This window comes from Hypomesus transpacificus, chromosome 3 (genome assembly GCF_021917145.1).
Source record: "Hypomesus transpacificus isolate Combined female chromosome 3, fHypTra1, whole genome shotgun sequence".
NCBI lineage: Eukaryota > Metazoa > Chordata > Actinopteri > Osmeriformes > Osmeridae > Hypomesus > Hypomesus transpacificus.
In genome coordinates this window covers 4890008-4907761 of record NC_061062.1, presented here as the reverse complement: position 1 = coordinate 4907761, position 17754 = coordinate 4890008, and the positions used below count along the sequence as shown (strand labels likewise).

Genomic DNA, 17754 nt, shown 5'->3' with positions numbered 1-17754 from the left:
TTTAACTTTTTGGAGAACTTCAGAACTTTTTTTTCTTCAATCCTCCAGGCAGTTTTCATGTTTGTCCTATCAAAGGCGACTCAAAAGACCTGGCATTTCTGCTTGAAGTCGCCGGGGGCCTCTGAGTCTCTGGCGGTGGTGATGCGGCTGGCCTTCTCCAGGGCCTGGTAGAAGCCTGTGATGTTCTTCTCCATTTCCTCCAAGGGAGGCAGCAGGGACTGGGCCTCGCGCAACAGTGGCAGGCACCTCTCCCTTATCTGATGGGAGAACGCACTGGGTCACGGTGTGTATGACGCCATCAGAAATGAAAGTGTCTCCTCATATGACACTGACGATAGGGTCCTGTCAACTATACTAAAACATTTTAAACTATTCATTCAGAAGCAGATGCATTTTCTATAACTTGTAGTCAGTTCACAGAATCTGGAAGTGGTGTGGGACTCGACGAGAAAGCATCTCCACTAGCCTAGCTTAGAGAAAGGAGCAACCTTCGCTAGCTGAGAGAGGCAAGCACCTTCGCTGGCCTATCACAGCCAGCTGAGAGGGAGGAAGCACCTTCGCTAGCCTATCACAGCCAGCTGAGAAGGAGGAAGCACCTTCGCTAGCCTATCACAGCCAGCTAAGAGGGAGGAAGCACCTTGCTGAGCTGCTCCTTGATGGAAACCATCACATCCAGCATCTGAGACACCTCCTCCTGGGCCGTGTCTTTGTTCAGCAGCTGGACCGTGCGGCTGGCGGTCTTGCAGGCCGCCTCCATCGCAGGCACTTTGTGCTTGATGTCCTGTTGATGAGCAGATCAGACTAATGTGGGGGTGGCAAGACAGTGTGCTCAAACGTGTGTTGTCCAATGGCTAAGAAGAGAGCTGCAAACTAAGCTCATGACTCGTATCATATACTGAATATATACAATATGTATATACAGTGTATATACGGACAGTGAACAAACAGGCAAGGTACTGCACAGTGTACGGTATGTTTGTGGTAATACTTAATGTGTAAAGATGACTGACTGAGAGAAATAATACATGGTAAGCTGAGAACACAATGTCTACTTGTTTACCTATCCTTCGTAATGAGATTGAGTTCTTATGATATTATAGATGGTTCTGTCTAGTCTGTTTAAACAGTTTGGAATGTGTTCCAAATATGTGAACTTAGATGAGAGCTACCTCAACATCTTGAACAAAGGTTCTGACGTTGAGGAAAGACACTTGGACAGGCGCCCGCATCTTCTCGTTGGTTGCCTCCATGAAGGTTTTGAGGGTGGAGAGTCCTTCCTGGTAGTCCTGCTTCAGTTTATCCACCTCATCAGCTCTGGCGTACTGAGAACAGGGCAGAGATGGAAGAACAAGCGGCAAATCAATTTGATCAGGTCACATGCGTTTAAGACTTCTCACTTCCACTGTGAATATTTACTTTGGGAGGACACATATTTGCTACCCTGAAAGAGAATCCTTCCACTGACGAATCCAATCTATCCTCCTTTTGCAAAGGTTTCATTTTGGGAGTCTGCTCTTTCTCATTCTCTGATGAGTGCAAGATAAAGGGAGATCGTTTACATGTTTGACTTTGACGAAGAGCTCTCTCCACCTCCCGTTGAGCAGGAGTAGCTGCTGCTTCAGGTCTCGAGAGACCGTCTCGTCACAGGTCTCGATGAGGAAGTTCCCCGCGTCGTTCATGTCCATGTGCTGTTGGATCCAGTGGGGAAGATTACGGAAGAAGTCCTGGAGAGGGAAAAGGGGGGGGGAGGCAGCGCATTCATATACAGAGCCAACACTGGACTTTCAGAATCTGCATACGTCTGCCTTTTATGTTAGCTTGAGTTTGAGAGCAGAGAACTGAGAAGTGTTACTGAGGCAGTTTGAGGCACACAGATGGAAATGACTCGATCCCACGGCGGTACATGTACTTTGTATAACTACTGTAATACATGTAAAACATGCTGATACCTGCAAAAAAGAACATCAACAAATGTTTTCATTATGAAAACACCATGCACTTAGGACATATCCCTTTCACAAACAAGAGAACATCGTTTTTTTTCATTCACCAATAGATCCTCATTAGAAGGCATGTGTGCGCTTGTGGGTGCGTTTGACATCGCTAACAACCAACCCCACCCTCACCCGTTTGGCGCTCTCCGACTGATTGAGCATCTGCTCTGCGTCTTCCAGCCAGGCCTGCAGACCAGCCACCGTGCTGCTGGACTTGTCCCAGTTGGAGATGACCTCCTCCAGCATGCTCCTCACGCTGCGCACCTCCACAGACAGGTTCTTCCACTGGGCCGTGGCCTCACTCAGGAACTTACTCACTCCCTCCCCCTCATCCACTGAAACCAGATCAGACATCCCGGGTCGTCTCTTTTGTTTTTCAAAAACATGCTCGTTTCAGAAGGGGACAGACACCATCTCCTCAGCATGCATTCCCATGAGCCTAACGTAATTAGCGCTTATTTCTACTTTATTGAATCAGAGGAGAGAGGAACCTTTTAAGCAGTGGCGTAACTATAGGGAGTGCAAGGAGTGCAGCTGCACTAGGGCCCGTGGCGAAAGGGGGCCCGTCCTCGATCTCACCGTAAAAGTGAGACAACCTGACCGGGCCCCTTAAGGCAATCTGACCTGGCCCCTTTCACCGCTGTAATACCGCCAATTGAAGATCACATATGATCTAGTCTTATCAATTCGCAAACATTTCTCAATTATGGTGTCAGTTATTCAGAATTATGAGCTATCACCTGCCCAATAAACATTTTAAAAACAGTCAGTGTTAACAACAGCAAATAATTAATTTTTCCTCATTTGCCTTTTGCTGAATAAAACAAATGTCGTTTTTATTAAGTAATATTGCCCTCGAAAAATAGCAAGGATGTCTGGGTAATATTGTTGTCAAAGATTCCCGCCCACCCACACAGGATTGTTCCCATCCAGTTGTTGGAATACCACAGACAGTTGTTGTTGGGATACTACAGTTGTGTTGCATTAGCGTTTTGAAGCGAATTAGGCTACCCCATGCCATGCCCTTTAACATAAAAGTGGCTCCAGAAAGCGGCAGGAACGAAAAGAGCAAGATGTAAGGATGGCAAAGCTGTCAAAACTATCCTCATTTGGATTGTGGCGAAGCGTGTTGAAGAGGACGCTACGTCTGACCCCCAGCCCGGCAACAGCAATGAGTGTGAAACTCAGCCACCAGGGTAGGCTAATAATTACATAACGTTTACTGTCTGGTATATGCAGTTGACATGGCTATTAAAAGTCATAAAAATGCATATATAGGCCTAGGCTACCAGGCAGCGGCCAGGTTAGATATAGTAAACTATGCAGGATGTAGTCGGAAAATAGCTAAAGCTAGATAGACTAAATGTAAACTAGCATATCTAACGAACATAAAATTAAATATTCACCATCGAAGTGACTGTTTTTTTTTACTAGTACCCAGATAGCACACATGACAGATCGAAACGTCATTCATAACGTCGGATAAGCCTCGGTAAATGATCAGATTTTCTTCTCATCTCTGTGCTCTATTTCAAACGTCGCAGATACGTCGGCTCATGACTGACTGTTCCATTATGCTCATTCCGTGTTGTAGCAAGCATAATCTAGAGCCAAAGACTCGCGAGTCAGAGCCGTTCACTTTTAAAAAACCGTAATCTATCTTCACATAGAAGGAGCAGTCGTTACCCTTAATTGTACATCATGAGTAGCCTAAATTTCCTTGCGCATCGCTAAACTGAAAACTCAATAATTTCGCTTGACGATAGGTCGGTAAGGGGCCCGTTGGTGAGATCTGCACTCGGGCCCGCCAAGTCCTTGTTACGCCGCTGCTTTTAAGACCACAGCCTCTTCAGAAATAGACATGCACACGTCACAGGCATGTAATACAATAGTGGTTAGTAGAAACGGTGACACTGGGGTAGTAGTTGTATTTTCAGGAGGAGTCCAATGTGCACAGCCAATCAAAGGCCACAGTACAGTGCACTCCATTATTCTACTGGGATCTGTTAATATTTCAGTTGTTACGTGCTTTTAGACTTACCCACTGTACTGATCTTAATCCCTAAAACATGAAACAAACAGTCAATGGGAGAACACACACTCACTCACTCACTCACACACTCAGGACAACACAACGCAGTAGAGGATGACCTATCTGAAAGTCAAGTATGAAATCCCACCTGTACTGTCAGACTTGACGTAGACCTCAGCTGCTTTCTTCAGAGTTCTGAATGTTGTCTCATATTGCTCAAAGAACTTGTGGCCTTCGATGAACGACTGTTGATAAAATAGATGGATAAAGAAAACAGAAATGAACACACTGATAGATAAAGGATGCATAAAGAGATGAAAATATATTGCTTAATTTGATGTCATAACCGGATCAAAACCCCAGCTGAGTTAACTTACGATGTAGCTCTGCAGGAGCAGCTCCACAGAGTCCCGGCGGCCATATTTGATGATCCAGGACTTGAGTTTGGACTCGGCCAGGATGAGGAAGGCCATCAGTCTATACTTCATCTCCCAGAATTCCAGTTTGATCAGGTGAGCATGGGAAGATGTGGACACGTAGTTAAACCTGTCATAAACACCGATTATTTGTCACGTTAGTTCTTGTGAAGGCGGTTCATTTTTATGGTTGTCCAGCAGTTCACCAGGATGGCCGAGTGGTTAAGGCGTTGGACTTAAGATCCAATAGGCATATGTCCTTGTGGGTTCGAACCCCACTCTTGGTAACACAACACTGTTCTTTATTTGAGGGCACCAAATGTAACACTTATCTGAACACTACTTCTCATGTTATTTGTGGAATTTATAGTTTTCATAGTTTTTCATAGGCCTCATCTGCATGTCCCCTGTCAGATATCTGATTAGTGACAACAAAAAATCGAGGAAGTGTTTTTTTTATAATTTTTTATAAGAGACCCCTAAAAATTGTAATTCTGGCTACGCTACTGCCGTCAACTACTGAATTTGACCTCTGATTGGTCCTTGTGTGTTTCCGGAGTGGACCCCAGGACTGACCGTTCAGCCATGTCTTGAAGCTGCTCTGGGGGCACAGGGACCCCGTTCACCGATCTGTCTCTGTGTATCTGCAGGAACGTCTGCCTGTGAGACTCCAAGTTCTTCAGCACCTCCTGCAACACAGGACAAGCATGCTCATCAGCACAGCCAATGAAAGTATGAAAAGTTTACCGAGTTGGTGAGCTTGACTTAGAAATTCCCACAGCTACTGTAGGCCACGGTATTGTAACAGTGATCAACCAAAGAAACTTGCAGGGTCGATGCTCAACATTTTGTGTTTGTGTTTGCGTGATGTTCAGTGCACCTTATGCTGCTCCAGCTTTCTGTGAATCCCATTGGCGGTCTCCTCGTGAGCCTGCTGGATGGGAATCTCCTCCCTCAGGGCGATCTCAGCGCGGTGCAGCCAGGCTCCGATCACTCCCAGAGGGCCCGGCAGAGACTTGTCCAGATGAATGTGCCAGTCCAGCAGCTGTAAAAGCAGTCTTCATTAAAGCCTCACCCAATGAAGACCGGGCTGCGCCACGGCATGGAGCACACTGGCCTGAAAGCTGGCATGTGCTCTCAAGCTGTCCTCTTCCATTCACAGTGCCCTGCCTCTCCACTGACTAGGGCTCAGAAGAGCAGTCTGACCAGAGAACAAGCCCTCTCTGTTCCCCCTCTCTCCTCCCCTCCTGATGAACTAATGACTCAAAGCCCTGCGCTCCACTGAGCACTTTAGCGGCCAACACGAATTGTCTGGTCTGATAGAAATTGAAGTCTGGTCCAATAATGAGACTGCTATTCTGGGGACACGTGTTTATGCACGGATTCATCTGTTAAAACTATGATGAACTTGAATAAAATATATTTTAGATAATATTTTATACAAGCAATGGTCAAGCGAAAAATGTCTATCAAGATGGAGAATCCTTTCCTTTAATCCTTCTGAAAGGATAGAGGTGGATGAGGTTAGGATGATAGTGGATGAGGTTTGGATGATGCCAGGTGAGATTAGTATCATAGTGGACGCGGTTAGGATGGTGGTGGGTGAGATCCGTATCATAGTGGACGAGGTTAGGATGGTGGTGGGTGAGATCCGTATCATAGTGGACGAGGTTAGGATGGTGGTGGGTGAGATCCGTATCATAGTGGACGAGGTTAGGATGGTGGTGGGTGAGATCCGTATCATAGTGGACGAGGTTAGGATGGTGGTGGGTGAGATCCGTATCATAGTGGACGAGGTTAGGATGGTGGTGGGTGAGATCCGTTTCATAGTGGACGAGGTTAGGATGGTGGTGAACGAGGTCGTCTAGCTGAGCCTGGTGATTGCAGAGGCGAGCGCAGCCCCACTCACCCTGACAGACAGGCGGTCCCAGGCCTGCTTGACCAGGGCCTGGTCCACAGACAGCTTGGCGTCCCTCAGCACAGGCTCCAGCAGGGGCTCTGTCTGCTTCCTCTTGATCTCATACTGTACACGGAAGCTCTTGAAGGCCTGGACGCAATGGAACAAAGTAGCGTTTAAGTATTAGCATAGCATTTGCATTAGCAAAAGGAGGTTCCACATTGAGAAAGAGAGGAGATTGTGGGGGAGGATTGTTTATGTTAATAGTAATAGGAAAGGACTAGCATAATCATATGCTGTATATTTGTAAAGTACATTATATTACTGGCCTGGACCTTCCCACCCAAAATTATAATTTGAAAACAGTCAAAAAAAAAAAAAAAAAATGGCACCATGCTTGGTAACTGAGATGTTAACATTTTCACTGTGTCTGTAAAATGCAGATCTTTACTGTAAAAAATATTTTATGACCCTTACCACCAAATTAAAGTTAGAACTATGTACTTCTGATGCTTGATTTTCTGTGCTTTCTAAATGCACTTTTGGTATGTTTCTTTAGATAAAGCGTCTTTTAAATGAATACAAGTACAAAGTAAATGACTCATTCAACCTAGCGTTGTGAAGCCTAAGAAAGCACGTTGCTAGAGCGTCAGTGCAGCGTTGTCGTCTTCACCTGATACTTGTCCGTGAGGTTGCCCTCCGCCCCCTGGGCCCGCAGGACGTCTCTCTCCAGCTGATCCAGGAAGACCTTCAGCTCCCTCAGCACTTTCCTGTCCTCCCTCTGTCAACACGGACGTACGCAACACACAACTCAACTCCTCGGTCAACCACCACATGCTCAAAGCTATCCTGAGGTACTACAACTTAACAGCTGCACCAAACATCGTTCCAGTACCAATGAAAGTCGTTGAAATAGAATAAATGAAAAATACTTTTACTTTGAAAAGGAGGGAATAAGACAGTTGCACTTTAGATCCAGGTGCTTGTAATAAGCAGTAGTTTGTAGGTATAAGGCCCTTATATCTGCTTTTAAACATTAATTTGCGTTACTAGGAAAACATAAGTATTAGGTTAGGGTTAGTGTTATCCTAAGATGGTATAAATGCTAGTTAATAGGTAATAGGTTGCATGCTTATCAAATCAAATGTATTTGTATAGCCCTTTTTACACGTAAGCATGTCACAGAGGGCTTCACATACGCCCATAGAACTGCCCCTCAACCAACCTAAACTCAAGCTTATCTAAGCTTAAGTTTATCAACCTAAGTTTATCAACATCAATATGTGTTCATAAGACTTACTGACTTACTAAGGCCTTATAACCAATTAACGATTTCTTACTACCAGCGCCCGGATGTGAAGTGTTGCCAATTAGGCTTCCCTAAGGGAACCCTGGGGGAAAGAGGAAATCAGGGCATCAAATCATGTAGCTCATGATTCAGAGACACATACCTCAAGCATCAGCTCTATATCTTGCGGACCATACTGTCCAGGAGGAAAGCGGCACACAGAGAGATACAAACACAGCACAAACAAGCGTTAGAGGAAAACCAAGAGACAGAAATAGAGAGAGCAAAAAGGATGAAGAGGAGGATGAAGGTGAGGATGAACGGGCAGGCAAATGGCTGGCACGCCACCATGGAACACACTCTTACCTGTAGGACTGGGATAGAGAGGGCAAAAGTTGGAATGGAGCCAAGAAGCAGCTTAATATGCATAAGAGAGACGGTAGAGATGGCGAGAGTTTAGAGTGAGATGGCAGCGCTGGGGGTGAAGATGATGATTCATGAGTTCATGCAATGGTTTATAATGAAAGCTTCACTTGATGCATGATGAGAGATAATTCACTGACACAGCAAGCACACTAAAATCACCAGCACAATTATGTAAAGCACTGAGGAAACATTGAGGGGACAATTTCACAATGATGCCATCTAGTAAAACAGAGCAGCGCTGAGACGATGGGGGGGGGGGGGGGGTACCTCGTCCTGCTGTCCATCTGTCTCTGACTGATGAGGGTTGGGGTAGTGCTTGAGGAACTGAGCAACATACGTCATGATGGATTTTTCGTCTGGTTTATCAACGTCCACATCTGAGACCAGCGTGAAGAAAGAGGAAGAGGTTATATGTGTGGTTAGCAATGGTAAATAATTATACCTATTTGGTATTTATCAAGAATAACCAACCCTATTCCCTTATAACCAGCATGAAAAAGGTACTTAAAGAATGTTTCACCTTGAAGCGAGATAACCATATTTTCTGTGCCACAATGCAGGCAAATGATTCCTGTCTGCACTCATCTTTATCCCTGACCCGATCTCTCAGAAATGAAGGTCACGCTCAAAAGGTTGAGCTCATTCTGTTCGTCTGACATCCTCACTCGTCCCTTAACAACGCCTCCCTCGTGCAGGAGCAAACGAGGACTCAGCTCATTCCAGACGGATCCACAGACAGGAACCCAGAAACAAGGGCCCTCAGTGTACCCATGCTCAAAGATATTTCTCCAGTACCCCAAAACAGTACACACAAGAGACTACACTCACTCTGTAAGACTTCAACGGTATATCAGGTTGTTGCACTTTTGGGTTTAATTTAATTTAATCTAGCATCACTGGAACAGCACAGTTCAGACAGGGAGGGAGGGGGTAGAATATAAAGGGTCCAGAGGGCAGGGGGTAGAGATTACAGGATTACAGGGTACAGTGTAGAGGGTAGAGGATAGGTTAGACGGTGGAATATAGAGGGTAGAATATACAAGGTAGAGGGTAGAATACAGAGGGGTACAGGGAAGAATATAGAAGGTAGAGGGTAGAAAATGGAGGGTAGAAGATGGGGTAGAGGTATGCAGGGTAGAACAGAGGGTAGAAGGGGTAGAGGAATGCAGGGTAGAACAGAGGCACCTTCAGGGTCGAGCAGGCGTGGGATGCCCAGCTCGTTCTCGGCCAGGGAGAAGGCCTGCTCCAGGTTGTCTCTGTTGCTCCTCCTCCGCACCACCTCCATGTCCACCAGGTCCGGCCGGATGGCGTGGACCACCGAGTGGAACGCCACCCCGCTGCGCCAGCTGATACCAAAGTCCTTCACCTCGATACCGTGGCGCCTGGGACAGGACACACGGCAGACATTAAGCCTCTGCTGAGGATGGAGACACTCTCAGAAGCAGGATCCAAACTCGCATGTAGAACTGTAGATTCACAAATTAAGTTTCTTTCTTTCACACAATTCATATTGATATTGTGTTGTATTCATTTGTATTCATATGGTTTTGTATTCATTAAGCAGACCATTTTACCCAAGGAAACATATAAGGCGGGGATTTGAACCTGCAACGTCATGGTCTGCAGTTAGTTGCTCTACCGCTGAGCTAAACCTAGCACCAGCTAGCACAGCTGTACAGTAGAAAGCCTTGATCTCCATGCAACATAGCCTTGAGCAAGCTCCATGCTACATACTTGGCAGCTGTGCACTGGACCCATCTGAGCAGGGCTCTCTTGGCGTTGCCCTGGAACTTGGTGACCACCTTCCTCTTCATGGGAGGGCTTCCTGTCTCAGAGCTGGCCATGCTGTCCACTGAGGAGGAGCTGCCGGTCAGGGCCTGGAGCGCTGGCAGGTTACTGGTCAACTCCTCAATCTGGAACGCACACGTTCAACGCAGGTTAGGGCCGTCACCATGACAACCAGTAAAGCTGATTTCATTTTAAAAAAAAATCTCTTAAAAATATATATATATACATTAAATTATAAACTGTTATTGTGAAAAAGAAAAACTCAAGACATTAATGTATGGCAAATACATAAAATATGTATTAAAATATATTTTTTTAAGTTACCTGGAAGTAAAGAATAATGGTCCATATCAGGCCAAGAACGATGGATGGTCTCCCATCAGCTATGTCTGTGGCGTGTATGTTGACTAGTTTGATCTGTTTCGAAACGCAAATCGCAAATCACTACTTAACAGGGAAATGAATTCATTTCAACACCAGTTATCATGTTGTAAAATGACATGTCCTCGCGATTTGAAACAAATAACGGCACTGCTTTCACAAATATTCAAGCATTTCTTTCACAGCCATCAGAGTCAGCTCTTTGATGCAGTTAAGTAGAGCGCAGTCAGTAAAGTGGAAGCCAGTGAGGCAGAAACAGCAAAGCCTAATGTAGAGCGAAATAAAAGAAAGATGCGTTCTATTTGATGATCAACAGTAGCAGTCCACACAAGCAGTCCATCTATGGACCTCAACGGAGATCATGTTTCATTGCCAGATCATAAAAGTTCATCATTCAAGCATAATTCAAGCACAGCAGGATATCAAAGGGTTTCTCAAAATGCACAGAAATGCACTGCGATAAAAAATACAACAAAATATGTTATGACACTGCATTTGGATGCAGGAGGAAAACAACAGCTGGTTTGATGCATTGTTCTGGATAGTTTCAGCCACTCCGTGCATGAAGGTGTGAACACAACGTGTTCCACTGCAGCCACTGACCGGGGATCCACGGTACACTGACTGAGGGTGGAGGCATGGGGAGAGAGGTCACAACACTGTGAGATCCAGGCCTCAGGCCGCCACCGACACACCATCATCAGCCCAGCACAGGCTCTCACAAAGAGTTTGAATTGTGTCAGAGGACTTGGGGTGTCCGCAAGGTGAAGAGTCGGTGGGGGAACATTAAAAGCACAGGACCCGTCAGGTCCAAATGTATCTTTTCTGCGGGGGGTCCCCTCACTCTAATGAACCCAGCCAGCTCGCCTCAATGAGGACACTGTTCTCACTGGGCCTAACATTGATAAAGTAGAGAGCCTGCTATTTCTGCACATCTACATTCCTGTACATAGTGCATGAACACAGGTCTTGCTTGTACCAGACCCACTGAAACAGTTCCTGTTGCAACCTTCAATACACAGTCACGTTTTTTTTCTCATCTGGATAGAGTAATATAGTGTTTTCAAGTTGTATTACTTCAACTTAAACCTGAAACCGTCTAGGTACACCTGGCCCTGGACTCCAGACAATATCCAGCCGTGTGGCTGAGAACAGCTTACCCTCCTGCCTTCAAGGAACTTGAGAGCTGTGCCGATGTTGGACACCCAGTGGATCCTCTTCAGCTGGCGTCCCTGTTCACTTGGCTGAGAAAGACGGGGGACAGGACGGGGGACATAGGTAAGTCAGGCACAGACATAGCACACAGACTGAGGAAACAGCCCTACATACCGTACACTAAAACTACAGAGGGAAGTTTGTCATCTCATCCCTTCAAAATCATGAGGCCTGGGAACAGGAGAATCCAAATGTACTCACTAGCCTCTGGCCCGACAGCACCTCCAGCAGAGCCAGGAGCTTCACCCCATCTTTGATGTCCTCGAAAAGGTCGTTGACCTCTAGGGGCGGCTTATGCTGGAGAAGAGAGCATTTGTTAAAGCATTAGGCACGTAGATTAAGAAGTATTAGGATAAAGTCAACTGTTTCCCCATTCTCCTCACCGGAAATGTCTTATATTACAAATACAATTGACATATAGAATCAACCATATTTAAATCCTTGGAGCCTTTTCTGCTGAGGAGAATGTGAGCAGGGCTTGTTAGCAGCAGCCTGCAGTGCAGAGACACAGACGACAAGATGGTGCCTTCTCCGCGGCAGTGGCTGGTAGCCCACTCCTGAGGTGAATTTCCCTCAGAGCAACATTAGAGCACTGCTCTGTTTAACCCTGACAAGGCAGTGTGTCGCTTAGCCTGACGAACACATGACACATGATCAAGCCTGTCTGATTGGTCTGTCTGGCCAAACTGACAGGCTAACGGACATGCCACTGGACAGACTACCTGACAGATTAAATGACAGGCTAATTTACAGGCTGATTTCTTTGCTCTGTGTGGGAAGTCTCCATTTGGCACAGTAAGCAGGTCATTTCACAATTTGTCACAAAGCATGTCAGCATGATGCAGTTGGCAGACTAAGTTAGGCACAACAGTAGGTGTGAAAGAGCATGTTTTTCTCCTGTACGAGTAAGTACTGGCATCAATGACCACATTGCTGCAGCACTCATGTAGTCCTTTCTGCAACAACAAATAGCCTATCCTATCAACAACCTAACAGCTAACAACTCTACACATTATTATATAACAATATAGCCACTGGACTGGTTTCAATAGCCATGTCTTGCATGAATCAACATTAACTGCACATCTCCGACAATCAAACACCTTCCTAGAATGAAATGACAGATAAGTACTTTCAAGCTATCCCCTCCCCTCAGAGGGCCAACACTAACACATGACTGGAGAAGTGCTCGGTCAGATGAGAGGAAATGGAGACAATGGCAGCTGGTCAGTTGAGGTTAAGTTCAAAAGTAGAGTGAGCACTTTCCAATAATAAAACCTTCTCACTGCAGTCCGAGGGGAATACAGTTGTTCCACTCGCGAGTATTTAAAATGAGTCTGAAATGGCTTTTGTTGATCTGGTCCATTTTACCATAGTGATATTTCAATAAGGAGTGATTTACTTATGAAAAGAGACAAATAGATTTGTATAAGGTCAGATAAAGAAATGGAGGGATAGTTAGAGAACAAACTATACCCGCTGCGGTAGCTTTGGAACAAAGGTGGCTCAAAGCTGAGGGCCTTCTTATGACTTGTCTAATTCAGCCACATTGGTATGCACAGGGAGTGATAGAGAAGAAGAAAGACAGAGAAATAGGGGGGGGGGGGGTTGAGAGAAAGAGACCAAAATTGAAAGAAAAAGAGAAAAAGAAAAAGAAAGTAAGAGGGACAGAAAGAAAGCGAGAGAGAAATAAATAAAGAAAGAAAGAAACAAAGCCAGAGAGTGTGTGTGTGGAAAGCATAAATAATGAAAAATAGTCCAACGCACTGTGTGTCTGTGGCCACATTACTCAGATTCTTCCAAAGTTGGAGAATCCGGGCTTTGAAGGGCCGTGAGCCCAATCCGGCAGAACAAAAGACTGCTCTCCAACAAGCCTCTGTGGTGAATTCTATATCTAAACCCTCTACAGCTCACATTAGTCACTCTTCCTGACTAGCATCACAATATGCTGTGTCACCTAGACCATCTGAGCCAGCAAAGCCTGCCTCCCTCAGAGACAGCATGACATCACATAGTCTCAATCAAAAATCCAGTATAAATCAGTGGGATCATTTATTTCAGACAGTTAGTACAATGCAAATGATTCATGTTTTGTATCTTTTCTCCCTTATTTCTGAATCAGGCTCTGAGTGTTGCTCATTTTGGTTTTGTGGAGACTCTGTGTTGACTGTTGTGTAATGTGTAGAGAACATGGTTGGGGGAACAGATCTCTGCCTACAGGGGAGTTCTCTCTTGTAAGCTCCATCTGCACCGTGCTGCACTGTCACTGCCAACCCGGTCCAGGTAGCCACACACACACGCACACACAACCACACGCACCCGCACACTCACATAAACACACGGCCACACACATAGCCACACACAGCAACACACACGCATATACACACAGCCACACACACACAGCCACACACAGCCACACACACACAGGTACACACACAGCCACACGTACACAAACACACTTATGCATGCACACACATACACTCAGGTAGCTACAAACACACAGGCATACACACACAGACATGCACACAAACACACACATACAGGCATGCACACACGCAGGCTCACAGACAAAGACAGGCATGCACAAACACGCACACACAGGCATGCACATATACACCCACACTCTGGCACGCATACACACCAGCTACCATTGTTATACATGCACATTTACACCCACTGCACCCACACACACACAACCCTCGCTCTACAAGGACCTGAAAAAAGCTATGTCACAACACCATGACAGGGACCTTATTTATACAGTCATCTGAACTGCCTTGGAAAAATTGCACAGCAAAACAGCTTTTGTAGAAACCTGGCAACACAGATGGCACTAGCATGGATCCACTGCTGCTCTGACACCCCTCTCCTCTTTCTGTGCTTAAGTGTCGTAACAACAAAGGTGAGGGTTGGAACAAGGACATGAGTACCTCCAGCTCATGTCTGAGAGCTTCAGGCAAAGCCAGGTTATAGAAACAGAAGGGCAACATGTTCAAATATAAGCCTTTCTGAACTTCGTACAGTTATGGAAAAATGAGGATAGTATGTTAACAGCCTTTCTGAACTTAGTACGGTTATAGAAAAATTAGAATAGTATGTTAACAGCCTTTCTGAACTTAGTACGGTTATAAAAATACCAGGATAGTATGTTACTAAAAGCCTTTCTGAACTTAGTACGGTTTTAAAAACAAAAGGGTGGTATGTTTACTGTAAATAAGGGCCTGACTGAACCACCAAAACCAAACGCCAACACAACCTTCTTGTCTTTTTACGCTTGATGAGGTCATGAGGGCTAAAATGCCACTGCACATATTAAATAATCTAAACGATTGCAGTCAGTTATGGATGTCATATCCATGGTGATTACCTAGTGATTGCATTATTATCTTTATCACATTCTTTATTGTCTCCAACTCTGAGGCCAGTGAAGAACCATGCTTGTGTTTAACCGTGCCAATGCAGGATGCAAACCCCTGCCTCTTACCTTCGCCAAGTGGGAATTGATCCATTTAGTGAAGGTTCTCTTCTGCACTGCCTCTTGTTCATCTGAAAACAAGAGACACAACAACATATCAATACCTGATGGATGTCACACCCCTATGCTGTTCACCACAGCTCACAACGGCCCCCTCTCCAGTTTCCCCCCTCATTTATTTCTATAAGTCTGGCCTGTGAGTAAGAATACTACCGCTACAGAGCATCTTATCCCTCCTCCTGAGACCCTATCTCTCCTCCTAGGACCCCTATCTCTCCTCCTAGGACCCTATCTCTCCTCCTAGGGCCCCTATCTCTCCTCCTAGGACCCTATCTCTCCTCCTAGGGCCCTACCCCTCCTCCTGAGACCCTATCTCTCCTCCTAGGACCCCTATCTCTCCTCCTAGGACCCTATCTCTCCTCCTAGGGCCCCTATCTCTCCTCCTAGGGCCCCTATCTCTCCTCCTAGGACCCTATCTCTCCTCCTAGGGCCCCTATCTCTCCTCCTAGGACCCTATCTCTCCTCCTAGGACCCTATCTCTCCTCCTAGGGCCCTATCTCTCCTCCTAGGGCCCTATCTCAAACAGGAACTCAAAAAGAGTTTGAATCCATCTAAAATAGTGGCATAACGTCAACATGCTGAGTATGCAATTGTATTGTCGCTGGTTAGGAGGAGAACTACAAAGTACTGCAAACCAGTGGAATTTAATCAAGGCGTACATGTTACATCATTGTGGAGGTACCTGACCAGCACAAGAGCGACCAAACTCCATCCGATCTGTCTCTTTCTCCAGAGAACTGACACATCTTCCTTCTCTAACACTGAAATACCAATGGTTAACATCAGTGATACCACCCTGCCCCTCCACTGTAGACAGTGATAGATGCTTATGACAAGTCCTCACGAAATGAGGTCATAGCAGATTAGAGCATGAGCAGAGGAGATTTCAGCTCTCAGATCTTGCAGACCCTGTGTAGCCCAGTAATGACATGCGTGATCCTGTCACCCCACCCCCGTAGTTTGGACAATGCATGGGGACTCATGCATAATGCATGTCTGCTTTCCGTATGTGTGTGACCACAAAAATCGGATTCCCTGCTTCGATCACAAACATCTGTGGCACCTGCAAAGTGTGACGTGAGTGTTTAAGCCGGTATAGGGTCAATCCGCAAACAGTCAGTAGCCATCTTTAAACATCCGCACTAAGAAAACGTTGTGTGGTCACGTGCTGGGGGGAGAGAGAGCACACCAACACTATACACAGTGAGCAAACACACCACAGTGACCCAAAGGCAAATGCCTTTCTGAGGAAGCCTGACTGCATAGACAGGGATGGCCAGTGAAGCATAGCACGCAGAGCGTCTTCGCATCTGCTTCACCTAGATACGGACAGAAGAGACCCTGTAGGAGGCTGCCCTGCTCGGTTCCTACGATCCACACAGGGACACAGGGAGAGATCGAGACAATGTTGCCCTACTTACCACGTAGGTACTGAAAGAATCCCGTCACCAGGTTGAGAGAAGAGGTCTTTTTGACAGACACATCCTTGTAGTGTGCCATCCTACACTCCGCTCTCCTCCTGTCTCCCTGTGCCCTTCATGTGTGTTTGCATGCGGCAGCGTGAAGATGACACGCACTGTGGAAAAACAGGGTAAAAAAACCCCAGCTGTTCCCTTTCCCTCTCTTTCCTACAGGAAACAAAACAGATCAGCCTGTCTGCTTTCCCCCGGTGAAAACACAGAGCAGGCTGCAGGGATGAAGTCTCCCCTCCTCCCCCAACAAACACACACACTTTCCCACAATCGGCTTCTCACACACACACACACACCCATACAAGCGTTCAGCGCAGAGAGTGGCGGGAGTCCCCTCCTCTAATAGCGGCAGATATTTACGATCCCATCTTTCCCTCTTCCTGTTCTCCCCCCGTCCAGAGAGCCATGCTCGTGTGGATGTGCACTGCCCCCACTGCACCGCCTCGCTGTAGCATCACTGACTGAGACATCGGGAGGTGCCGCCCACCCAGCAAGGCTCCACCAATCAGCACTAGGCAGCCTGTGATGTCACATGCCATGGCTGCATGATCCCTGTTTAATCAGACTGTGTGTGTGTGTGTGTGTGTGTGTGTGTGTGTGTGTGTGTGTGTGTGTGTGTGTGTGTGTGAGAGTTTATTTTCTGGCTCTAAAGATCTATTTAATCTGATTGGAATTGCCAGGAATTCAAACAAATGGTTATTGTGCTGTATCAATGAGGATAGTTTTATACACTTCCTTGAAACTGCTGCACTGAGTTACTGAAAAATGTGTCTCTCTATTCAGAATAACATCACACAACTATTGTCTCATTATAATTAGGCCTGTACTATTCAAATGTGCTGTAGCAGTAAAACAGGCCTACGGCAAGCACACTACAATAGCCCAGCAGGGTGCAACAGAGTTTAATAATTGATGTTTTAGCTGGTGAAGGACATCTGCCACCTGCTCCCTCGCTGGCGATGCTATTGAGACTCTGATCTAGCCACGCCCACTGAGGGTTCCCCCTTACACACGGAACAACAGCCTGGACATGTCACCGGTTCAGAAGACGGACTCCTCGCCTGCCGGACAGCCTCCTGCATGCTCTTCTGAGTGTTTCTGTGTCAGGCTAAGAGGAGAAGCAGGCCCTCGGTATATGGCCCTCAGAGTATATGAGTTTACTGTATTACTGATCCAGTACTGACTGCCAAATCTAAAATGATTCCATGACCTGAGTGGCATAAAACAATCAGGCTGCGTAAACAATGGAAATATTTGTAACAATTTGCATTATCTCAGGTACAGTACTAGAGGAGGTGTGTTCACTGCTT

General features: G+C 46.1%; 1 protein-coding gene and 1 non-coding gene across 2 annotated transcripts in view; one reads left to right on the top strand and one right to left on the bottom strand.

Moving 5' to 3' along the window:
• The window catches only part of syne1b (spectrin repeat containing, nuclear envelope 1b), a 94689-nt gene that overhangs the window by 71368 nt on the left and 5567 nt on the right, over positions 1-17754 (bottom strand). The window contains exons 3-20 of the mRNA XM_047013860.1: positions 14922-14983; positions 11639-11734; positions 11383-11466; positions 10166-10258; positions 9788-9966; positions 9239-9435; positions 8321-8430; positions 7013-7120; positions 6352-6489; positions 5323-5487; positions 5019-5131; positions 4404-4572; positions 4175-4271; positions 2127-2329; positions 1560-1724; positions 1170-1322; positions 638-781; positions 90-257 (exon numbers count right to left, since the gene is read on the bottom strand). Of these exons, the coding sequence (XP_046869816.1) occupies positions 90-257; positions 638-781; positions 1170-1322; positions 1560-1724; positions 2127-2329; positions 4175-4271; positions 4404-4572; positions 5019-5131; positions 5323-5487; positions 6352-6489; positions 7013-7120; positions 8321-8430; positions 9239-9435; positions 9788-9966; positions 10166-10258; positions 11383-11466; positions 11639-11734; positions 14922-14983 (2444 nt within the window). The remainder of the gene's footprint in view (positions 1-89; positions 258-637; positions 782-1169; positions 1323-1559; positions 1725-2126; positions 2330-4174; positions 4272-4403; positions 4573-5018; positions 5132-5322; positions 5488-6351; positions 6490-7012; positions 7121-8320; positions 8431-9238; positions 9436-9787; positions 9967-10165; positions 10259-11382; positions 11467-11638; positions 11735-14921; positions 14984-17754) is intronic.
• Positions 4647-4729, top strand: trnal-uaa. The gene has a single exon. It is a non-coding gene; the product is annotated as a tRNA-Leu (tRNA).